Source organism: Sipha flava, unplaced genomic scaffold (genome assembly GCF_003268045.1).
Source record: "Sipha flava isolate LNK unplaced genomic scaffold, YSA_version1 261_pilon_pilon, whole genome shotgun sequence".
NCBI lineage: Eukaryota > Metazoa > Arthropoda > Insecta > Hemiptera > Aphididae > Sipha > Sipha flava.
The window spans coordinates 31,307-57,919 of record NW_020272923.1 but is presented as its reverse complement, the minus strand read 5'-3'; the positions used below and the strand labels follow the sequence as shown (position 1 = coordinate 57,919).

Sequence of the window (26,613 nt, the reverse complement as noted above, 5' to 3'; positions counted from 1 at the left end):
CAAAATAATTTATAATCCAATTTCACTATCATTTTTTTCACCCAAAATATGACTAAGTCCCAAAAAAAAAAATGCCAAATTTTAGGGTGCCCCGTAAACTAGAAATGTTCCATTATATTTTATTATTATATTATAAACTAAGTAAGAAAATATAGCATGTGTGAGATTAAATAAGTGTATAAAATTTAGATGTGCTGTATTTATAAAATGGTTGACTAGAAGGCCGATGATAATAAATGGGCACTGCCGGCTTTTAGAGTTTGCGCACGCCTATGAATTCAATATCATACATTACAAGTATAATAATACTCTAAGCAGTGCCGCAACTACCGGGTGTGGAAAGTGCATGCACATCGGCCTTCAAACCGTTATAGGCTCCACACGATGTATTATTATAGACATTTTAACGAAGTAAATTGATAAATATAAAAAACAGATTTATCATATTATTAAATATTTATAATCAAGTAACATACCCAACTACTAATTAGTTACCAATGACCAAATGCAGTACCATTGATTATAAATACTATTATATTACTAAAGCATTTATAATCCTATGGTAATATTAATTCTTAGGACAAAAATAGCAGAAAATAATGCAGGTCATTTAAAATTAAAGATCCACTCGACTACCTTCCATAATATAAACACCAGTTGACAAATTTTATTTATAGTAGGTAAATACTTTTTTGAAAAAATATTTAGGCCCCAAATTCAGATTTGCATACCAGCCTCATAATGTTTAGTTGCGGACCTGACTTTAAGCTAAGCATTTATTTATTTCTATGTATAAAATATTTGTATATAAATTTACGAGTATTAACCATTTACTAATTTTTATTTTATTATTTAAAAACAGTGTACATATAATTTAATTTGCTGAAATTGCTCAATTCATGAAACAGACACCACATTTTTACATTGTATAATTTTTTTTTCATCATTTGGCCAACCACTTAATGAAATAAATTGTTATTTTCCACTACCTTTCATTAAAGCTTATTATTTATTAGTTAATTTCTTTAGGGTTCTGATGTATATGAAATTGCATATTTTTTCTATTCACCCAATTTAATGATAACATACTCATAAATTTGCATATTTTATGGTTTTTTTGTTTTAAATATATATATATATATATTGGGATTTTATAAAAATAAAAATCCATATATTAGTACATATTCGAACTTTTTTTAAAACCGTTAAAATTTACGAAGTATTTGAAGCAAATATATTTTTAAATTGATTTCACAATGTTTTTTTCTCGTATTTTAAAGTATGCTCCAATAACATCAGTTGATGTAAAAATTAATTTTTCGCGCTAAAATAAATTTGTCCTTTCGGACAACGGACTACAAGTTTAATGACAATAAAAAAAAATTCAAAGCAATACTATTTCTTCCTAATTTAACTGTAAATAAATAAATTAAATACTTAAAAGTTACAATACTATTTTTTTTTGTCTATATTTGGTAATTTTTTAGCGCATAAACACCTTATTTATTAGCATTCAAGCCAATATAATGACTTCATGTAACACTTAAAAAAAAAAAAAATTACAATTGTTCAGTTATTATAAATAAAATAAACATAATATACATATTATACAGCATATGATGCTGTACGAATTTTTATAATCGTTTTTAATAAAATATATATTATGGATACAAAATAAAGGTAGGTAATTAAACACATTGTAATTTAAAATAGTTTAGGTAAACATAAATTAGTTAATCTTGAAGAATAACTGGAGTTCCTCAAAGTATAAAAATTTAGTTTTTCAAGAAACACGATCTTGATGTTAATTTGCAGGTACTGTTGATGTCGAAGGATAGCAGTGTGCGATGTTCATTGAAAGCGAGCAATAGATAATACAACGACCGATAGCGTGGGCACTAGTTTATTAGGAAACAATTATCTGTGTATTCATTTCTCAAATTAGGAATATATTCGGGAGACATCGTTGAAATTCAAAAGTACAAAAATCACGTGTAATGTTGTTCTTCGTGGACGCCAACGAGTGGTAATGAAAAAAATAAATCCTCTCCATATACAACTTGTAAAAATAATACTGTTATAAAATAATATGTTGTCGAGTGTTTGACATTATCGGTACTGTTGGCCAATCATTATTGCCACGATTAATGATGATTAATTGTACTTAATTATTAGCAATTTGAATTCCCCCCCTCGAAATGTATCGTACAGATATTATAATTTTTTTAAATTTTTTTTTTCGTGAACAATAAAACCGGTTTGAAATTGCAAACGTTTGCGGATGCCAACTTATGTGTCACATTTACGGTTATTGGTACGCGCCGTCGTCGATCTACGCGCACGATCAACGAACCGCAACTGCTACGACTAAACGCCTCAGTTGGCATATTTGTAATTCCGAGAGTCGTACAGATGTGGCCTTTCGTCCACTATTCGGCACCACTCATGGGGTACTCGGCCGTACTGTATGTCGGTGATCGCGTCGTACAGCCTCTGGTACAGCGGCGTCGTCTGTTCCATGGTCGGCAACACGATGTCCTTGCCCTCGTACAATATGGACGACACCGGACTGATGACGGCCGCGGTGCCGGCCGCGAAGAATTCGAGTATCTGAAACGAAATCGAATCCGATGAGCGAACGCGAGTGGTCGTTGCGTGTCGACTAAGTGTTCGTGCTGTAGGAGGCAGTGGCGGAACTAGGGGTGGAAGACGGGGATTCATCCCCGGGCGTAAAATCTTAGAAGGTGTAATTTTTGTTATTATTCACAAATAATTTGATATTTTTAACTTTGTTAAATACTGATATTAGGTTAAAATTCAATAAGTATGATTGTATATCAATTGGTAGAAAACGTTCTCGATAAGAATATTTGATTATTGGTCTGTGATAGTGCGTAATCTTAACATTTTCTCCGGGCGTAAAAATTCCTAGTTCCACCTCTAATTGGAGGAGGGTGGTTGTTTGGGGACGGTTTTCAATCGGCGGTGACATCTGGTCGGCTTTCGCCGGACTAACATAATATTACGTGCTGGCAGTATCTGGGATCTAGGAGATTTGACGCCCTGATAATAATGAAGCACTCAAACATAGGTGGAAACGCAGGGTACGTTCATGTAGGAGCATCCTTGTACCAACAGCATATCCACTTGCTCTCCTTTTCCCTAACCAGCACTGCGTATTGGTACAGCAAATGCAAGTTATCGATCGAGCTCAGTACAATATATCTATCGAATAGCGGATATTCCGAATAGGTTTTTTTTTTTACTATCCAAGAGTAGAAGGAAATAGGGCGCTTTCGGTCCGAGACACTCTAAACCCTATTGTGAGTAACGCCACCACTGGTTGTATCCACCCACCCACTTGAATTCGAATTCGAACGATTATGTAGAATGGTTGCGAAGTACTTATATAGAGAGTGTACTTGGTAGGTGTGTATGATGGATAGAAAATGTTTTCTGACTACAGTTGACGTGGTCTTACTTGGTTGTTTCTGTTCATTTCAATTAGTTCGTCCATTGTGAAAGTTTTTTCTTCGACATGGAATTCGTTCCATTCTCTTGTCAACTCCAGTATTGATCGTCTTGTGATGCCTGGTAATATCATTCCGTTCAACGGAGGCGTGGACAATACGTTTTCTGAAATAATGCGTAACGCAAAACAATCAATGTAATTACAACGCTGCTGAAAACGACCAAGAATTAATGTGTTTATAGTTTGCAGTTTAATCCAAAAAAGTAATTTCATATATTTTCAAGCATCCTCGTAGCTTTGGATCTGAATTAGGATAATAGACAACTTTCGGTACAGTTTATGCGCTATACCTATATGAACAGGACGTAGTGATTAGCAAAGACCTCGGGGTGTAACCTGCACTACGATGATCACGAAACGTGGAAAATACTAACGCGATTTTCAAACGAAAGCGTCAACGTATGATACAATTATGTTTACAGGCCAGTATTAAGGATGTGCAAGTGTTTTATTTTGTTATACAAGGGATTCGGTCGACACGGATATTGATCTCATTTTCCCGGTCAAATCGGCTGAGCTTTAACATAAGTTAGGTCACCCCATAAAATATAATAATATTATAATTTGTTGAATTACCGCCATTGTTATTTTTGTAATAAATAAACACGTTCATTGCACCCATTTCTGTGATCTGTCGGTCCTCGCCGAATAACCATAACATCTGATGACAACCTAATTTCGATGCTAATTCCTGTAATTGGAGATAAAAATTACAATAAATATTTTATGTTTTTGTACAATTTAATAAAGTCGACAAAGTTTAAAATGCATTGGTAATTATTTTATGAATTAACTGCGTGAATGTACTGTTCTGACATTTGAATCTATACCTATAACCTTTGCGTATACTAGATTATAACAACCATAGGTGGCATTTGGTTCTTATTGTTGAGGGGGGGGGGGCAAAAATTAATCACAATTTACTGACCGATTTAAAAATCTACTAACATTCAACTTATATATATATACATATATATATGTTATACATTTTTACTTACTTACTTATGTGTATGATGACTGATAAGACGATAAATATATTAATTAATATCAATGTAATATTTTATGCTGTGTCTTAAAAGTATTGATTAAAACATTGATTAAATGTACTATATTGTATATTTAATTAATGTACATTGATTAATACATTAATAGTACATTAATGCATTAGCTTATATTAATTTATGGTAATATTGATAATATTGATCTGACTTAACATGAGGAATAATATTCTTATATAATTGTACAAATAATAAATTATCATGATATATATTATATTATATATTATTATTATATAAAATTATTATGGTAGATCACGAACGAAATTGAAAGATGCCATGGAGAGGGACATTCAACTTGTGGATATGAATCCGTCTGTTGAATTAGCATTCAACAGGGAAAGATGGAGAGGCTTACTTGTGGCAGCTCAGGTCCTTCAAGGACTTTTAGCTTAAGCTGAAGAAAAAGAAAAAGAAGAAGAAGAAGAATTGTACAAACGTAATTTTAACATAAATATTTTATAAAAATTAAAAATTGTTTAAATAATATTTAACTTAGAAGGGGGCAAAATGATAAGTTTGCTCCCTCGTGACTCACCCCCCCCCATGCCGCCTATGATAACAACAGTACTTAATTATTATGTATTTCATATATTGTTTCGAGAAAATATTTTTTTTATTCACAAAAACATTAAGAAATTAGCTGGAATAACTAACAAATCATTATATCAAGTTTAAATTTTCGTTTTATCAGTTAATGATCCTAACTTATTAGTATTATTTACGTAATACTTAGTATAACTTTAAATGATGTACTTTTTTGTTGCTCGAAACATAACAGTGCTATGCTGGATTGGCAGTTTGACATTTTTCAGTTAGTGGTTTAAGCATAGTTAATACCATCCACCCACCTACCAAAAAGTCATATTAGGTAAAAAAACTTCTCTAATTTTTATTAAATTATTAATTTTATACTACCTACCACTGCTAGATGCCAAGACCAAGTCCCCACCTATTAAAATGACACCCACTCCAAAATGTTTGGTAGTTCAGTGAACTACAAAATTCATGATCAAGATCATAGGCGTAAACTGGGGGGAAGCAAGGGGGCAATTTTCCCCATAGAAAAAAATTAGGAGGGGCAGTGCCCCATCTGATATTTAACATACCTTGTTTTAAAATAAATACAAAATAGCTGGTTATAGCTATGATTATAATATATTTTTTTTTTTAAATCTTAATTTTAAATGTTCGCTTATCCAACATAATGTTAGAAAATGAATAATTTTATACAATAATATGTAGGTAGTAAAGCAGCATTTAGCCTCGGCATCCTTTTCGTTAAATATGTAATTATATTTTTGCCCTCCCTCCCTCCAAGTTACGCCTATGATCAAGATGTCTCTGATATGCTGTATTTGTCTATTATTAGATCGAATATTGAACTCTAATAACAACAATTGAGGATCAAAGGGCTTTAAACTTATATAAGTATTATATTATTGTCATCGTCTACATTATTTACTAATCACTACTACAACAATTATCAATTTTATTTAATGTTAAAAATTGTTTTCCTATTATACATATATAATGAGAATTCTATGAAAATCATAAAAGATTCAAAGAACGAATGTATTAGATGTTTAAACGGCATTGACATAAATTCTGTATAATTTTATTTTCTTATCTGCTATAATCTACATTCTAGTTAGGATTGTATACTATAGTTTTTTTAACAAACGTGATATGATGTGAGCTAATTAAATTCAATTTAATGAAGCAATTTTATGTTTAAACAATATCAAATTAGAAACGGTAAAAAAGAATAGTATAGGTAATAAGACGTGGAACGATTGATTTTTTTTAATTGCTCTCACTTTAATACTATGAATTATTACTTAATATAATGTTAAAAATCTAATACGTAGTTTAAATTATTGAAAGCTTGAAGTAATTGTTTCAATTATTTTAATTTTATACTTAAAAAGTATTAGTGTATTTAGGCACAGTTCCAATTCATACTTTATAGTTCAATATATACAATTAGTCCAGACATATGATAATATAGTACTGAGAAATATTACATAGGTATTGATATGAATGCATACAATTATTCCAAGCCTAAGTACTAGTTGGAATATATTAGATTCTTTCTCAATATCTATAATTCTACACCTAAATGAAGTATACCATATACAATTAATATACAGTTTATTAAATGTATTTAACATGTCGGTGTCGTGTACTTACTTGAGGGTATAATGTGGCGGCATAGTTGGCGCCTAATTTGAAGTCACCGCAACCACCAGGCCAAGCTCGGGTGAAATTTGGGTTGGCCATCAGTTTGACAGATTTGAATTTGCTCGAGAAATATGGTCCCACTGTGCACATAATTACGTATAAAAGTGCTGTGTCTGCGTTTGCTACTCCTAATACACCCTACAGGAAAAAAAAATAAGATAAAATAGTAACAGTATACGTGTGTGTAAAATGTTTCATTTTTAAAAAATGTTGAAGAAGCCACGAGTGCGAATGCTGTACTATATACTATTAAAATATAATTTTGATACGGAGTTGTGTGTATCATATGACAAGTATTTATAATCCAACATTGGATCTGAAATAACGGTAAAAAAAAAAATTGTGTGACGTGTGTTATTTTTCAAAAGCATAATATTACAGGCAAAACCGTATAGAAATTAATATTGTTGTAATACTATGTCGAATTCCGCCTCAGGATAAGCTACTATTTCTACCAATTGGGTATGTCGAGAACGAGAATAATATATCAGTAAAAAAAACTTAGCTCTGTGCTAAATATTAAGGGATTAAGATGTTGTATTATAATTTTGAGGTGAATAAATGATTGAAATCGGCCTCAGTATGCTGTGCCTAAAAGGTACTTAAAGGTCTAAAAGAGTACGAACAAGTTATAGTACTAGTTTTAAGGTTAATAAATTGATAAAATGAAACTTTAAAATTTTGTGCTGAAATATACGAAGTTAAATTTTTTTTTAAAAAATTTAGATCATAGAAAAATAATCGATTAGATCTCGCCAAGAGAAAAAAATAACATAGAATGAAGTGCATTTTTTAAAATCTTTTTTTTTATAAAACACGCTACTGATTTTCAATCAAATGGATTATACAAAAATAAAATGGTATTTTGAAAGTTGATTTTTTTAAATTTTTCTTTGTTTACGAAATTAATATTCCAAATTCAAAAAATATGTTGGCAAAGATAAAATTATATTAATTTTAAAGAATCACGCATGCCATAAGATTTGTACAAAAATTGGTGAGACAATACTTTTTCGATTAAACTGTGAAACTCGACTTGTGTTCATAATAATAACGTGATTGCGAGAGAGAAAACCTCGAAATCAGTACAGTTCTCGCTGACTCTTGCACTGCACTCAATGGCGAACTACTATCCTCCATGACATCCTAGGTGAATTTTATTTTGACGTTTAAAATAAAAAAAAAATAAATAAATAAACCATTTTAATTTAACTCAAATGTGCCCCTACATTGCTATTGCCAATTTTGCCAATTTATAGTTATACGGCACTAGCGCTGCGCTCGTGGCGGACGGCCGTTAATTTGCACAGAACGAGAAGAATCTCTGACCAGATCCTTCGATTACACCAACCACGCGATTATTGCGATATTATTAATAATATTCTATTCCACCTGACAGCGAATCACACTTACCTCTGTGCCTATGAGGTTGGGTCTGATGTATAAACTGAATGGTGCGGATACGGGTAGCCATTCGTTGTCGATGGACACCAGACGTTCGATACATTTAAGTAGGATATCTTGGTCTATTTCTGGTAGGCCTACTCGTTTAGCTGATGCGTTTAACCTCTGCAAGTTGAGCTCTGGTCGGAACATGTTCATTTGACCGTGTACTGATCTGTACGCTTTCATTCCTTCGAAAACCTGTGCAGTATTCAGATACGAAACATATTATAATCATCGTTAGGCATTATCATAAATAATATCTAGAATAGCGTTGGGTAACTGGCGGCCCGCGGGCTGCATCCGACCCACACTTCTCTTTTTACAGATCGTATTCAATTCCAAAACTAAGAAATTTAATTGAATATCATATCAATTGTTTGTATTTTCTGACCCGTGAACCCTTTTTAATCTGTGAATGTGGCCCAAAGGTTCAATAAGTTTGTCGACCACTGATCTAGAACCATCAGGTAGACAGAGTTACTCGTATAGTATTATATATTTTATTAAATTCAATTATTATTTTTCGTGAGATCAAAGTGACATGGATAAAATAACCATTTTCTTTGATTTAATGTACACAACGTTCGTAGATCATTGGTTCAATAACATTTTTATGGTTTATTTTGCAACGTGTTCTACATCCAATGTGTGCATGAGAAACATTATGACGTATTGCTATTTATACATAATACACTGCAAGATCTGGATATCTGAAATAAGTTAGTCTGTTCAGTTTATTATTTTGTTTTTTAACATTTTATACAACCCGTAAGGTGTAAAAATATTTACACTATTAGAAATGTTTAAAGTTGATTTGAGATCATTTTTGGCAACGTACTGTTTTTGAAATAAAAATTTTTTTTTTAATATTATTATTATGCATAGATAATGAGTAGTACCTATAAGAGTTTTCAATTTTCTGTTGTAATGGTATCAAAAAATATAAAAAAAAAAAAAAAAAAGAAAAGAAAAAAAAAGAGGAACATATATTTTAAAATAACAAATAAATAAGAAAATGTAAAATTAAAAATACAATAATTTAAACTGTATATATTAGCTCTCATCAGAATCGGTTTTATATTAATTTCAAAGTTTTAAAATTGTCAAAATTGCAACAATATTATACACAGTTAAAATTTTTTCATATTTATACGAACAAATCGTGATAAGATTTTAAATCCGCATTGATTATTGATAAATATATAGTATTATGTTTTTGGTTTGTAGCAGTAGGTAATTAGCAAGGATATTTTTATGCTGTTAAAAATTCAAATAAAATTATTGAGTAAATATTTTTTTCAAATTATACATTTATATTAGATCCGATTACATTTTTCACACGTCAAATCTTTGCATCACACAATTTTTGTGCGACTGCCAATAGTTAGCCAGATTCAAGCCTGATCAAAGCCATGACGCACATTGTGAGCATACGTGCCCATCGTGTTTTGCTTATCGTTTCACATGATTCTTATCTACTAATATTATTCGTTTTTTGTATTTATATTAACCATATTGCAATTAAGCATTTTATCAAAATCGTGATGTTTTCGTGTCCATTATTAGTATTACGTGTTTAAAAATATTTATAATTAAACACGTCAGTTAGATCATTATCGTAGATCAAGGGGTATATAGTTTTTTTTGAAATAACTATTGTTATACTTACGAACTTACTTTACTTTCGTAAAAGTCTGAAAACTGAATAAAAAATGTATGAAATTGATTAAATGATACGCAGAAATTGAATTGATTTGTACCTTTTATGTGCATTATATTATTTTCGAATATTTTTCTAAAATTTTAATTTATTCTATTTTTTGATTGAAGGTGCTATATTTCAACAATATGGAATAATTGACTCGCAGTTTTATGTAATTTTAGACTTTTATGTAGGTACATATATCACTTGGATATGATGACATATTATATAATAATAGACACTAAGTGGATTGAAAAAAATTAACATTGGACGTTTATCGGATGAATAATATTGATAAATTAACTTTAACTAATATAACATGCAAAAGATAAATTATGAACAGTTATTTTAATAATGGGAATTCGATTTAACCGCTCTTTATCTGAATTTTATTACATAGTACATAGTAGGCGTACAAACAGATTCGTTTTATTGTTAATAATTACTTTAGAGTTTAAAATACACGAGCCACTTAAAGGCTAAAGTAATGATGTAATAATTCTAAATTTTATCGAAGTGAGCTAAGTGAAACACTTAACCTCAGTAACCGGTTTATACCTAATTTTAACTTAAATTTATAAAAAGAATATACTTGTTTTAAAAACGTACGAAAAACTTAAATTTGTTTAATTGTTAATCATTTGAGTAAGTTGTTAGGTATGCATTTCGTTTTTGATCCAAATCATTATTTTATGTTATGTTCCATATGATTTACCATTTTTTCTTAACACTTATTGAACGTTAACATTGCAAATATGTATAGAAATTATATTTACTTTGACATTGATATTTAATAAAATAATAATGTACTATAATATATTATACAAATGTAAATCGGTAAACCATTCATATTTGTTTGCAAATTGTATATTATAAAATCATTTATTTAGAATCATTATTAATATTTTTACATTGATCGATAAAATTATAAATATAATATAAGAGCAATTGTTCTTACCTCGGTAGCATAATGGAGTACTTTGGCTGCAGGATGTAAGCTAAGATGTTCCAAAGGGGTGATGTATGGTTTTTGCCATCCACCTGAATGTTTATCGTAGTAAATTTTAATCATATGATCTGTAAATATAGTACCAAAATTAATTTGAGCACCACTCTTTAGAATACTTGTGAAATTATCATTAAGTTTTGAAGATTTGCACAGCGTGATGTCAATATCTGGCTTCAGGCACTGAAATATAATAAAAACACTTTTATGTTAAAAATATAATAATAGCTAAAAATGAAGAAATATCAAAATTTTTTGACGCATATTATAATTCGCATTACTTATTTTTATAATGTTAAATTTTCTCACTGTAGGCAATTTATAAATTTCAATTTAACGATTTAAATTTATTTTTTTTTTAGTTCATATATATGTATTCCATGTTATAATATTATATTATATTTACATGTATTAGCTATAATTAATGATTATTTTAAATTATTGAAAGTAGACTTCTCAAAAAACGATTTAGTTGACGATATAAGTTACATATTATATTATTATTAACCATATTATTAATATTACATATCACTGCTATAGCGGATATGTCAGTTTATATATTCACCAAACAAAAAGTTTCCAATTAATATTTTTATCAATTTTTCCGTGTTACCCAAAATTATTGTCCTAGGACAACTATAATTTTTATTTTAAATTTTAATTAATTTAATTTACGTGTATTACGATATGTTATACACCAACTAACAGTTTAATTTCACTATACACTTCTTAGTTCCTATTATATAGCATATTGCATTGTTACGGGAAATAATTTTCTTAAATTTCTATTAAAAGATAGTATAGTCAGATAATTTTTATTGCTACATGTACAAATGGAGAAATATTGTTTTTATTGGATGCATATGTACACTTTTACGGAACAAAGAATTAAGTCAAAGTTGAAAAATATTACAACTTTTTTTTTATTTGATAACTATTATAGGTGGTCACGAGATTAAAATATGATTTAAAGTTGATTGAGAAATAGCGAAAATTTATTTCGTTTTTGTAAGACTTAAAATAAATCAAAAATTTCCAAAATCCAAATATATTTCATATCATGTTCCGGAAAAATAAAATAAGGCGCTTACGAAATTATTATCAATTATTACTTAGTACACTTATAACATATAGATATATGTAATATTAAGGTCATATCATTTATATTAATATATTTTTTAGTTAGCTCTAATATTTACAAATGTGTTTACATAAATTCATTTTAAAATTAAATCAGAAATATATGGCCCCAATAATTTTTCTCGATTTATATTATTTTTCATAAAAATATTGAAGCATTTTCTTCTTTTAATTAATATCTACACTTAACTTGAATTTATTTTCAGTACATAATATCATTTTGATGTTCTGTAATTTGATTATAGATATGAATAATTGTTAGTATTTTAGCTATAGGTTAGTCTTGGTGAAATAATTTATGTTAATCATTTGCAATAATAGTTTAAGATGTTGACGATAAGAATGAAGTAGAAGAATAATATTTCTTTGGCGATTTTTACAATTTTGTTAATTTTCCGTTTTAAAATTTGTTAAAATAAATGTAACGTATGAACTTTTCGTTGTATTTCTTTAAACGTCAGTTTTGGTTTTGACAGATTTCGTTTCACGCAAAAATATGTAATGGTATATATGATAGATATTACATTACGAGGCCTTAGATTAATAATATTTGTTTAATGATAGTATTGCACTTCGATGTATTTGTGCGTAGACAACACATTAATAAATCGTGATTGATGATATTAATGTTAAAGTAGGTGTACCTTTTCCGGTTCGTTTTGTGATACAGTTGAACGATTTCTTTTAGCCAATAGATGTTGTATACTATATAGTTTTCTGCAAGTCTGTAACGATATTTAATCAATATTTTAATCTGAAATGAATAATTACTATATCATTTTGGATTAATTTGTTAGGACAAAGATTTAAATCTTAGAAAAAATGAATGTAAAGTTAATATCCTAATATTAATTTCTTATACTGAAATTGTTTAAATTTAATTGTTATCTCTATTTAAGGATTTCTATCAACTGCTTTCTGCTAATTTAAAATCATTAATGTTTTGAAAATATTTTCTGTGATCGGTATAAAATTATATATTTACCGTTATTTTGTTTGTATACAGATACTATAAGTGTTTAATATATCACTGCTAAAGATTTTTCGTCATTTTGAATTGCAAATTTTGTTTGAAAAAATATCTAATATTTCATTATTAATATCTTAGCACCTATAGTATTTTTATATTACAATACAAAAAAAAAAAATAAATATTTAGGAGTCAAAAAAATTAAATATGAACCAACAATTAAAAATTGTAAGAATAGTAGAAAATAAATATCTATATATTATATCTTGATTAATTTATGATTAACTTAAAATTTCAAGCTTACCTTTTTTTGTTTGAACATTTTTTGTGTTACGGATAAACAAGTCTCAGTAAACGCCATTTTTAAAAAAAATTATTTGAAAAAAATATTATTTTATTAGTATGATTATTACTATCAGTTGAATAATTCTGACTGTTGATACAATATCAATGTGTATTGCTGAAGCAATAACTGGTTACTGAAAACGATTTCTTACAATAATTGGAATAAATCGACTATTTATAATCAGCGTAATTTATACACATTATCGGTTATTTTAATTGAGTGTGTACGATGTTAATAATTTTTTAGGCCAGTGGAAGAGATTACAATATATTTCTTATTAAATTTAGTATCAAGAATTTTCCTCAATGAAGAGATCACCTAAGTTCAATAATATATAATTATTAATTAATGACAATATGTTCAAAATGAGGCACATCGGTTTATATTATCTTAAGTTTATAATCAACATCTCGCTATATAATATCATTCTAATCAATCAGATTTAAATAAATCGTATTCATTTAAACTTTGAAGTAAATAATATACACGTTCAACAATTTGTGTTTAGTATTGTTGTATAAGTTTTCTTGTTAACCGATCCAATAAATTCCTATTTTGTTTAGTGTATACATTTAAATTGACCTACTTAACGGGTTTTCTTTTATTTCTCTTTTCCTTATGAAAGTTTTGGAATGTTTTCTTGTTAGTACTGAAGATTTACTTAAGATCATACTTAAAAGTATTTGAGTAAATTATTAATTAAATCAATATATACAATTTGTTTTAAAGTTAATTAAAAAAAATGAAAAAAGAAATGTATGTATTTATATTTAGTATAATACTAATGAAATGGAAGAGGTATTTGTAATTTTTTTTTAAGTTTACAGTATATTCGTAAGAGCAGTGGTTCTAAAATTGGGGGTCACCAATATATAAAAAAAACTAGTAAGGTATTTTTGAAAGTATCATTATGATAATTATTACTGAGAATTACAATTAATAAAAGTTTAGGATTGCCAATAAGAACCTTGTATTAAGCATATTAATTTATCACTGCTTTTTAATGTTATCATTAAAAGTGGCATTCTAAAAATTAGTGATTGCCAATAAGAAACTTATATTATGCATATTAATTTATTACTGCTTTTTAATGTTATCATTAAAAGAGGCATTCTTAATATTAGTGATATTATAGGAGGTTGTTGTCTCAAAAGATTGAGAACCGCTGAGTTAGAGCATTTAGAAAATATTTGTTAATCATTTGTTTATTTGTAATAATAGCCTTTTAGAGTATAAATACTTCCAGACATATTTAATTAGATATTTAAATCTTCTATTTGAATTGCAGTAGAGCATATAAAATCTATATATATATAATTTTATATTAATATTTATAGAAGATTCTATATACATATTCTTCTTTTCTGAGCAAAAGCTTTTCTTTTGAGTATGGAAGTATTTCTAGGAAATATTGTATGTTAAAATATTATTACAGATCAGAAAAAAATTACATACAAGGTATTCAATATATCTAATTTTTCATAATTTTTCAATAATATTTACAGTTTTTACAAATTTTTTGTAGACATTTTTTTCTCGAATATGTTTAAACATAGTTGTTTTTGTTATCATCAATTTAATTTTCTTATTATTTATAATATACTACAATAGCAATACATTTTGATTATTTCTATTTTATTACAACTAATTGATAGCTGATAATCAGACTTACGTATATAGGTGGTAATGATATGTCCTTTAAATCTGTATAGAAGAAGATCTTGATATTATTTTATTAAATATCCTACCCATTTAAATTAGTTACTTTTCAATATTTATTAATAATATAAATAAACGTTATTGCCTACTTACGTATTGAAATGTTACAAAATATGGTATTGCTTTTACATAATGAAAAACATGAAAATACAAACAATATTAATAATTATTGATGAAAATAATGAAAATATTAAGTATTTTAACGTCATAGTTTTTTAAAGTGCATATCTATTACGAAAGATATGTTTTAATTATTTATAGTCAGAGAATTAGAATGCTAATTTTTAAAAGCTTTATATCATTATATATAATGTAATAAAAAATAATTTAATAATAAGAGCGTTATGAACAGATAATAATGTTGTTTTGTCTTATAATAAGCGGTTTAGCATTATTCTACAGTATAATTACATAATTTAAAATATCAAAATATTTTTCAATCCAACGTGATTATTTTTCGGTAGTGGTTAGAGCGAGACATATAGTTTATAATTAGGGACCGGATTTATATGCACAAAAAATCTTCAAAATATACTTCTAAAAATGCTGTAATATGCTATAAAATATGTATTTATTTTTAAATATGTACTTAAATATTCATTTAAAATGCTGTTTAAAATTATGTACAAATATTATAAATGTAAAAATAATCATTAATTAATACAGTATTAAAAAAAGGATAAAAAAGCTTTTAAAATATTTTGTCGTCTTTATCGCCATTTAACATTCTTTATCTTCAATCTATAAAGTATAAATACCAACATTAATAAAAAGTGAAAACAAAAATTGAATTCATATTTTACCTTGTTGCATTGGATTATATGAGTATGTAATCTTATCTTTGGAAATAAGATACGTTCGCAATTTTAACGATATTATGTGGCTGTGATCGTGAAAATACGACGAAAACAAATATATTTGCTATCAATAATAATATGCACTATAAAACTACAAATATGCATTGAATATGTATTTAATAGGTAAAAACGTTGAAATATACAAAATATGCAAAATAAAATTAGTGTTATTTTGATAAGAAAGATCTAAATCGGGGACAATGCTCATCAGATTTTAAAAAGCTTATTCCAATATATATATGCATTTTCATATAAATCCGGTTCCTATTTATAATAGAGTAATGAATAGAACACGTCAATATTTGAGCGCACGGCAGTGCGCTAGCCAAGTTCCAGCAATGCCAGTGTATCTTTACACGAACCAATTTGCCCAGTTTTTCTAACCCATATATCTCTGTTTCCTATAACAAAAATAAATAAAAAAAAACTTGAAATTTAAAACACAGATTAACCTCTAGTAGCTTAGGCCGCTGTAAGAAAATGAGCCCTTAATATTGTTCCATTTTAAAATGGCAGGAATTTAAAATTTGCAACATTGTTACTGACTGACTTACTCACTCAATGATCATCAAAATTATAAGACACTTCCCATATAGGTAGAAACGTGAAATTTAGCACAAAGGTAGATTTTACCGTGTAACTAAAGGGAAAAATCTAAAAATTGAATTTTTTTCAAAATTAATGCCGCTTCAGAGAGTGTATTTCTAAACGTAAGAAGTGGCGTGCTTAGCATGCATAAACGTTTACTTTCAAACAGCGTTACAATATGATAATAAGAAATTGTTTGTAGTTGACTTATACATATCTATAAAACATAATAATGATTTCGTACATTTACATTTAATTTTACATTTTATTCAAATACAAAATATAATATATTTATACAAATACAGAATATTTTAATAATATTCGTCAGTTTGCGAACGATAATTTTACGGGTAACCCGTCATAACCGCGAATCCAAAATAGCGAATATCAAAATAGCGACGGCAAAATAGTTAAGTATAAAATAGCTAAAATCCATAATAGCGAATGTTCAAAACAGCTAAAGTATATTATTTTAAAATTATTACTCTTATTATTTATCTGTAGTAATAGTATTACGTTATAAAGATGCAGATAATGACGATCAGTTTTATAGCTGGGTTATCCAATATTATCGTCAGGTCGGACCAGATATAATAATAAATTAGGTGGATTGGATATGAGCACAATATTCGACAACGACAGTGTATGTTTAACCACTCAGTTGCATATTTCGTATATTATATAGTTTCACATATGTTGTTTAAAAATATCGAATATTTAATTTCACAAAAAAATAAATCATTCGTAAAATACGATGGTTTTTTGTATCGGAAGGATTGTGAAAACGGTGAAGTTTCATACTGGAGATGTGCGGAAGTTGAAAAATGTCGTGGTAGAATTAACATTAAAAATGATTCGGTTATTAAAGATTCTTCATTCAAAAATGTACAGGTCCCTAATCCAACTAAAATCGAAGTTAAAAAATTAACTGAAGTAATGAAAAAAGTGCTTTAACTACTCAACACAATCCAAGTAAAATTATTAGTGATATTGTAATAACGGCGTCATCGAATGTAATTCAAGGCAATCTCACAAGTGTATCAATCTTATAAAAATTATTCAGCAAACTAGGCAACATATCAACGCTATCCACCTAACCCACTAACTTTGAAAGATTTAGGAGAAATACCAGTTATGTATAAAGAAACAAACAATGGAAGTAAGTTTTTGTTGTTTGATAATTACGAAATTAAAAGTCCTATAAAAAATAAAATTTTAATATTTTGTACGAGTGAAGGGTTAAAGTTAATATCTGAATATAAACATTGGTTTGCCGAAGGTACATTTAAGAGCGCTCATTCTATATTCACACAAATATACACAATTCACGTATTGAAATATAATACTGGAATACCAATAATTTTTGCATTATTACCTGATAAAAGTACTGCAACATATTATTATAAAACACTATAATCGCATATACCATTAAATCCTAAAACTATTATGACTGGCTTCGAACACAGTTTGATATTGGCATTTAAGGAAAATTTTCCCAATATAATTTTTCGTGGTAGCCACTTTCACTTAAGTCAATGTGTATGGCAAAAAATACAATTGATACCCACAGCCCACGAAAAATATATAACTGATGCAGAACTTTATATTCAAATACGATTGTTACCAGCACTGGTTTATGTATCAGTATCTGACGTAATAGTAAGTTTCGGTCACTTATGTGAAAGTGATTAATACATAGAACAAGAAAAACTTTTTCGACCACTATTGGAATACTTTGAAGATACTTGGCTTGGAAAGACTGTAAGCAAACAAAGTAGTGGTCCAACATTTCCTTTGGAAATGTGAAATTGTTATGACTCGATAAATTTGCCAAAGACTAATAATTCTGTTGAAGGTTATTAATCTTTATAAATAAATATATCTAAAATATATTAAGTATGTTTAATAGATTTTTACATATTATATAGGTTGGACTCGTGGTTTTTAATCATTTACTTGAATCGGGTTACCCAACACTTTGGAAACTCACAGAAGGGTTTAAACAAGAACAGACTAACACAGAAATGAAAGTAGAGCAATACATAAGCGGACAAAATCCAATAAAAAAAAAGAAAAAATATCAAGATACTGCATTAAGAATTTTAGAAATTCAAAAAAAAAAATATACAGAAAGAAATATTGTAAATTATTTGAAAGGTAGAGTCTTTAATTTATCGCTACAACTATAAATTATAAATATAATATAATATCTTTTATCTTTTTTTTTGAAATAATACACTTTTTAAGTACCTAATATATTTTTATTTATTATATTAAATTATTTTAAAATAATATACTTTAGCTGTTTTGAACATTCGCTATTATGGCTTTTAGCTATTTTGCCGTCGCTATTTTGACATTCGCTTTTTTAGATTCACGGTTTTGATGGTGACTCAATTTTACGTGGTAACGTCATAAGAAAATATTGATGAAAAGTTAAATGCTCTTAAGAATTTAATGGAATTATTAGTTAAGTTCAAAATCATCACCCGAGCTCATGTGCACCAATATAAATTCCCCATTTGCTTAGCTTATGCCATTACCCTCCATAAAAGTCAGGGATTAAGTTTGCCAAATGCTTTGTTAGATGTTGGCAACTCAACATTCTCGTGTCGTCAAGCATACGTGGCCCTCTCTAGGGTGAAGAGCCTCCAGGGAGTTCACTTAATTAATTTTTATCCCTGTCAGATGAAAGCCAAGGAAAGTGCCATTGTTGAATATAACTATCTAAGAACTTTGTATAGGTCAGAAAACAGATATTTTATCTAAAAAGTATCGATGACGAAAAATATAAGACCGTACATGGCCATCATTGCTTGGTATTGAAAACGCTCAAGAGTCTAATTTCTCAGCTCCTCAACAGAAACCCAAACGGCCTTATAAAAGAAAATCTACTACATATAAATAAAAAATGAAAAAAATAATAATAACACGTCGTCCACGATGCTGAAGCCCGCAAAAATAAATGATATCCACAAAAAAAACCTAACGGTGAAAAAAGGTCAAGTTCTAAACTCCCTCCCAAAAAAGTCAGCCTATCAAAGTAGTGAAATCTACTTTATGGCCAAGTTTGGTATTTTTTAATTCATAACCTCACTGCACTCCTACATTAAAAAGCAACACTCCTCCTTTATTTGTATTGTTTAACACTAGGCCAGTTTTTGAATGCAGCACAAACTAGACTTGGCCGCAATGTAGATACCACTACCTACTATGATTCGCTATCTTTTTTTAAAAAAAATCGAAACCTTTTTATTTTTTCTGAGTTCTTTTCTCCCCATCATCCACGTAAGTCATAAATGAGTACATTCGATGATAATGTTTTATGCAGGTCCATTACCCCAGTACCACCAAATGTTATATACAACTCCAAAATTATCCTATCAATTGTTATTTCATTTGTACAGATTTGTAATCGTTATTTGAACATTTGTACACCTCCCAAATCTCGAGAAAATCAACTTTTCTGTGGCGGTACCGGTGTAACCGTTATCCCAGTACCGCCATCGGCTTATATTGGTCCTAACGACTCCGAACTGGTACACACGATTGTTATTTAATTTGTACAGATTCGTGGCGGTATAATTTGTATAGATCAGTTAACAGTAAAGTTTTGAAATTATATGTCATTGATAACACGACGATATACAGTATAGGACAGACATTACGACGGCCGTGTCATTATATTATATTCTAGATGTCGGAGCGACAGCGTATTTTAAATAGAGTGATTATACGTCCCAATCTTCCCGTATGTCGATATTATACGAGATTGCCCTGTATTTCAACTTTGTGTCCCGTTGTCCCGACAAACAACGCTTTTCCTACCGTTTTTTTAAGCCCATCTCGTATTCATCTCATTTTCCCTTACTGTTAATTTATAACTTTTTGAAAATTTATTTTATAAAAAAAATCATTATTTCTACGATATTGTATGACAATATTCATTGATGTAATCGAATCTACACTGTAAAAAATTGTCTAAGTAAATTTACAAAAAATGTGTGGCAACACACATTAATAACACCAATACCGCCATTAGCTTATATTGGTCCTAACGGTTCCGGACTGGTACACACGATTGTTATTTCATTTGTACAGATTTGTAATCGTCATTTGAACATCTATACACCTCCCAAAATCTGGGCAAATCAACTGGTATAATTTGTATAGACCTGAGCAATTCCAACAATGAATGCCAGGTAAGTATATTTTTCTGAACTTTTATTAATTCTGAGCAGAACAATAAAAGTATTGATTCTACAATTATGTTTGTTTTATTTTAAGGGTTTGTCTGTGTACAAGATTCATAGTAGAAATATTTCTATGATTTTTAATGTTTAAAAATCGTTTCTGATAACTATGTAAATTTAGTTATTTGTATTAGGAAGGAAAAATGTAAAAATAAAAGTATTTTTAAGATTATTAAGAAAAAAAATAAGGAAAGAGGTAAGTGTATGAAGTAGCACCTTATTACTATTCATTTTCATTTTTAACTTTATTAAAAAAAACTTTGAAAAAATTAAATTGATGTTTGAGCATTAAATTGTATAAATTAAAAATTCTACATTGAATGCTTGTTTAGTGTGTTGAATTGCTGTTTTAGTGTCATCATAGGTTTCCCATTTCTCGTTACCTTGGAAAGCGTTGGCAGTATAGTGACCTGTAGCTGAACGTATCCCTCGACGTTCACCACCATGAAAATTAATTATTCCTCGTAGGTTATACATTATCAAAAACGCTGTTAAGTGCTTCTCTACATCAGATAGCTTTGTTATATTTTGTTTTGCAAAGTTTTGTCTCACTAATGTTACCGATAATTTCTCAATGTTTACTGTACTAGTTGATGCTTCTAAATCTAAAGACAATTTTATTATATATGTTTTTGCACAACAAGATAAAAAAATAAAATAGATTATAAATTTGTTTAGTATTTTATATTTATTTACCTTCGGGCAGTGAAATCAGCTCAACCAAAATATGTGTAGTATGTGTAGGCCGAATAGAAGATATCCTTTGATAACCACAGTAAACACATTTCTCGTTTGATTCTCGGAGGTATTCATATAATTCATCCTGGATTGAAAACTCATCGTTGAATTTATTCAACGACATTATTGTAGAAGTTGTCTCTACATACTTTACAGAACAAAATGTATTTTGATAATTGCTCTTTTTGATAAATGATGGCATATCTGCTATTAATTTACTGGCCATTGATGCTGATGTATCAGTGATATCAATAGATTTTAGCCCACCAACTAGAGTTTTTACTTTATCACTAAAAAATTGAAAAGCTAATAATAAGCGTTCATAATAAATATCTTTAAAATCATTTTGTGAAATCATCTTTAATATCAATTTAGCAGTTCTATTAGATGATGACTTATTGATAATCATGTTGTTAAATTTCAAACTATCGGCAGCTGATGTTGCTAAAATTGATAACATTGCATCTACCGAACATGTGTTACTCAATACCATTTTTCCTACCCAGGGAACCATAATCGCTCTATTAGTAAAATTATTTCCATTCCTTAACAGAAATATTGGAGTGATTGAACCTTTTTTATTACAATTAACATGCTCAAAACCTGATTGTGGAATAAGATATGAATGTGAAGATCTCTTTTTTTTTGATAACTGTTTTTTTTTTTCCATACTTCTGTTGCATTATTTTCCGCCTTCTCCGAATTTTTCCATCACAGTCCTTACATACTCTTTTCTGTTCATATCCTTCATTACTATCTGGTGTTGAAACAGAACAGCCGAAAGTATGAATAGATTTTTTACAAAAGATGCATTTGTGTAATCCTGTAGGATAATCTCAATCAGTACAAGTAATGCATGTTCTATTTTCTTTGTTTTCTTTTCTGTTTGCTTTTTCAATATTTGTGCTTTCTTCGATTTCTATATCAGATACATTTATATTTTTAGATATCCTTATGATTTGATTTTCATCATACTCATCACTCTTATCTTTTTGTTCAGTTCTTTGAATATATTGAAATATATCATCATTATGTACGTTTACTAGACTGTCATTAATTCTTTGAGCAGAGTCAGGTTCATTTTCGAATAAAATACTGTTTCGAGTGAATTTTCGTGTGTCACTTTGTATTGATATATGATCATCTACAAAATACTTATCAATCGTTATATCTTTTTCTGTGGATCGAGTGGCTTGAACAAAAGTAATGTCATGTCCAATAGTTAACCTATCATGTGTATCTAGATTATGGACTGATTCATTTTCAGTAAAAATACTATCTTCCCAATTTTGATTATTCCTTTGTATCAACAAATGGTCACCTTTATAATAAATTAATAATTTTTCCAAGAACGAATCTATCCTTAAGGGTAAAGATTCATTTTTAAAAAGTCTATTCTTCAATTGATTGAAGTTTCCTTCCATTCTACTACTAGAAGCAGTCTCTGTTCCATATCCAAATTTATCCCTCATAATTCCAGACCAACATGGGAAGAATTTCATGGTATTAACTATACACGACTCTAAGCTTGGAAGAAATTGTGCATTATCAAACTGACCAATTATATCTCGAGTATTTGCTCTAGCTTTGTCTGCTATTAATTGAGCCCATTGTTTAAATGAATCTAATGAAGTAGAACCTGTGTCACTATCATAACAAAATCCATCAGCATTTATTTGTTGGTATTCACTATCAATCTGATCTATAAATTCCAAATTGTGCTTTTTATTTGAAATTAGTTTTGAGAGGAATTTCTTTTTTTCAGAACATGGAGTATCAGTAATTGAATCATCTTCTGACAAAATCGGACCATCAAATTTACGTAAATTATCGTGAAAATTGCTTTTAATATTTTCTCAGCTTCATAAATACAAGTACAAAGAATAAGTAGTCCCATTCCCCTTATAATTAACTCTTTCGTTCGGACAAATTTGGAGTCCTTCACTTCTTTTCACTGTGAAATAAGATGTACAAAATGATTGACATCGTTTCTTATGAAGCAAGTCGGAAGTTCTTCTTCTTTTTTAAAAACAATAATTGAAAAACAATCTTTAAGATACTGCTCAAGAGATTTATACTGAGTAAATGTTTGAGTTAAAGCTGACATTAGGGCGAGTGACTGGTCACTTATTACGACCTTTGGGGATTTAACTCCACAACGTAGCCATCTATTAAGCCATGTACTAATAGACAAGGTGTCATGTTGTTCAGAGAGCATGGACATAACAGTAAAGGTTTGTTGATCGATACTCATGACACCTTCATATAAAAAAATTGGGCCACTACTTATATTTTCGTTTCTTTTAATTTTCCTTATACAGCCACCTGTAGCATCGAACGAAACCGTTATGATTTTTTCTTTTCTAGAATAATCCTTATAAATTTGAAGCTGTAAGTTACTCCAAAAATGAACAAACGTTTTGTTATAACCAATGTCATGAATAGTGTTGTGAAAATCTCCTAGATATTTCATTTTACTCAAGGCAACCATTGGATCTGAATGAAGTCTATTACGAACCAATGCTCTGTGTTTTGCAACTCTCAATGTCCCTAAGTTAGGAATTTGGGCAGGGACAGCATCACCTAAAAGACATGTTTGTTTCCAATACAACAAATCTGAATTCAATTTTTTTAAATATCATATATTATTTTGGTCAGTATAGTTAATTAAAAGTGACTTTGAGATATTATGAGTTTCAGGCCACTTTAAACACTTAAAAAAAAAAAAAAAAATACTATAATATACTATATACTATATACTATATAATACTATATTATATATACCATGTGTTATACACCTACATGATCTTTAAAATACTAATTTATTTATATGCTTTTGAGAAATAGTCATGGAGAAACAGCAACAAATTAATCCTAATTGTGTTTGAGAGAAAAGTTCTTTGAAAAATATATGGTTCTACTTTTGTATTTAAATTTAAAAATAAGGTTTCTTAATATTTAAAAAATTCAAAGTATTTTAAAAAAAAACTTAGGTTTAAGATTTCGATAATATAAAAATGTTAAAAATTACAGTAATAAACATAATAAATTACCTTCTACCATCAGTACAGCGGCTTCCTCTCGAACAAATACAGAAGGTTCAGTTTTTTTATTCATCATTATATTCACAACTTTTTCTTTCCGTGATCCAATTAATCTCCGTTTATGGTAATATTTTTTACGGAAATCTCCATGAAAACTGCACATCATTGTAACTCTAATTTCAAACACTTATGAAATATTATAATTGTTAGGTATTTAACATGTATTTAAAAGTAACAAATAAATTATAGCATATGAAAATTGATCCGGGCGAAGACTGTCAATTTATATTACCAATTACATTATATAAACATAATTGTAGAATCAATACTTTTATTGATCTACTCAGAATTAATAAAAGTTTAGAAAAATATATTGACCTGGCATTCATTGCTGAAATTGCATCAATTGTTCCGTAAAACTTGGAGTGACAGTCTGAACATTTTCCATTCACATTAACAAAGGTCATTCCATAGAAGCTCACATAAGGTTTTGTGAATGTTAAACAACAAGGCAGCCGAGTGTGAAAAAAAAGTGATCTTGGATTACATTACCCCATTCGTATGGGGTTAGTATTGTAAAAGTTCTCAGGCCTCTTTGTTTTTCATTGTAAACCTTTTTTCTGGGTTTTATTAATTCCCATTCTTCAATTGAAAACGTTATATCAAAATTTATTTTTTCCTGCAGCGAACTACAGTCACTTTCATCACTTGAAGCTTCGTCCTCTATGTAAGGCGACAATTGCCTATACATTTTTATTAGTATAAAAAATAATTATGAAACATGCGTAATTTTTCTTAATAAGAGAGGTAAACAAATTCATATTTTGAAATTGATTCTGAACCGATATTATATTGGCCATCAGTTTTGGTAAATTTGGATGATGATACCAAACCTAAGACTTCAAGTAGCTTTCCTCCATCACGGCATACTCGCATACGAACTGATCCAGGTGTTACTTTATCCGTAAGACCCACACTAAGATTGTCCACAATTTTTTTCCAAACGTCCGCATTTATACCAGCTATTTCTGAATGAATTATTAAAAGAAAAAGAAAATATAACTAATACTGGTTCTATTTGGAGTACTGGAAAGTGAATGTCAGTTAGAATTATGGAGTTAACATAAATATTAAGGATTTTAGATCGATAATTGTATATAAACAATCTGATCTCATGCATTTCTTTGCCCATAAAAAATAACAACTCTTAAAAAACTTGTAACTGTTCAACTCCTTTTGGATGTAACTCGGTGCAATTAAACCAACCAGGTAGGCAATGCAACTGCGTTGTATCACGGACAATGTAACTTCGACACCATACTATAAAGTAAGCAATCCACCTGCGGTGGATTGCGGGCACGCCGATGAGTGACTATAAGTGAGACTCAGCTACTCACATAGCAATATGAAAATATTAATATTTCTACAGTATTTGAATTATGTTTTACCGTAAATATTTGTTTTAGAATATTATATAGTTATTTTGAAAATATTTTATCTCCAAATATTTAAACCAAAAAATAATCAAAACTTTTTTCAAACCATTATAATATAATTAGTATATTATACTAAATATTATACATGAATTTCTTATCCAATGTTTTGAAAATATTTTATCTTCAAAAATTAAATCATAAATACTATTGAATTATTGGTAAAAAATTGTATGTACAATATTTTAAGTCTATTTTCCTTCATATTTTTTTTTCTTGAAACATTTAATCATTAATATTTTAATTTATTTGTAAAATGTTAGTAGCCTCTAAATAAGGCTTATTAGTCTTTTAAATATAAGTTGTCACAGTGGCATATTGTGGATGATATTTCCCATAGTTAAAAGATACGAAGGTAACTAATGTTATTGCTGCTGAAAGAAAATTCGGGAATTCCAGAATGCTGTCAGTTTAATACTATATTTAATAATATAAATAGTTTATGCTAAAAACTAATATACATTTATATCTAGACTGAGA

The 26,613-nt window shown here is 28.6% G+C and overlaps 1 protein-coding gene across 1 annotated transcript; it reads right to left on the bottom strand.

Annotated features, from left to right (window-relative positions):
* Window positions 1-1,887: 1,887 nt before the first annotated feature.
* Window positions 1,888-13,456, bottom strand: LOC112685001 (branched-chain-amino-acid aminotransferase, cytosolic). The gene is made up of 8 exons (XM_025556747.1): window positions 13,400-13,456; window positions 12,770-12,850; window positions 10,938-11,168; window positions 8,245-8,475; window positions 6,781-6,969; window positions 4,109-4,223; window positions 3,482-3,636; window positions 1,888-2,610 (listed from the first exon to the last, which is right to left on the bottom strand). Exons 1-8 carry the CDS (start codon window positions 13,454-13,456, stop codon window positions 2,377-2,379), a joined length of 1,293 nt encoding a protein of 430 aa, XP_025412532.1. The 3' UTR covers window positions 1,888-2,376.
* Window positions 13,457-26,613: the final 13,157 nt, after the last annotated feature.

What these genes read in the sequence shown, in the direction of transcription:
- LOC112685001 (XM_025556747.1), bottom strand. Translation starts at nt 13,456, where the DNA reads ATGGCGTTTACTGAGACTTGTTTATCCGTAACACAAAAAATGTTCAAA. An exon ending in TACTCCATTATGCTACCGAG is followed by an intron (nt 8,476 to 10,937) that starts GTAAGAACAATT and finishes AATACTGCACAG; the next exon opens with GTTTTCGAAGGAATGAAAGC. An exon ending in AAATGAACAGAAACAACCAA is followed by an intron (nt 2,611 to 3,481) that starts GTAAGACCACGT and finishes ATTTCGTTTCAG; the next exon opens with ATACTCGAATTCTTCGCGGC.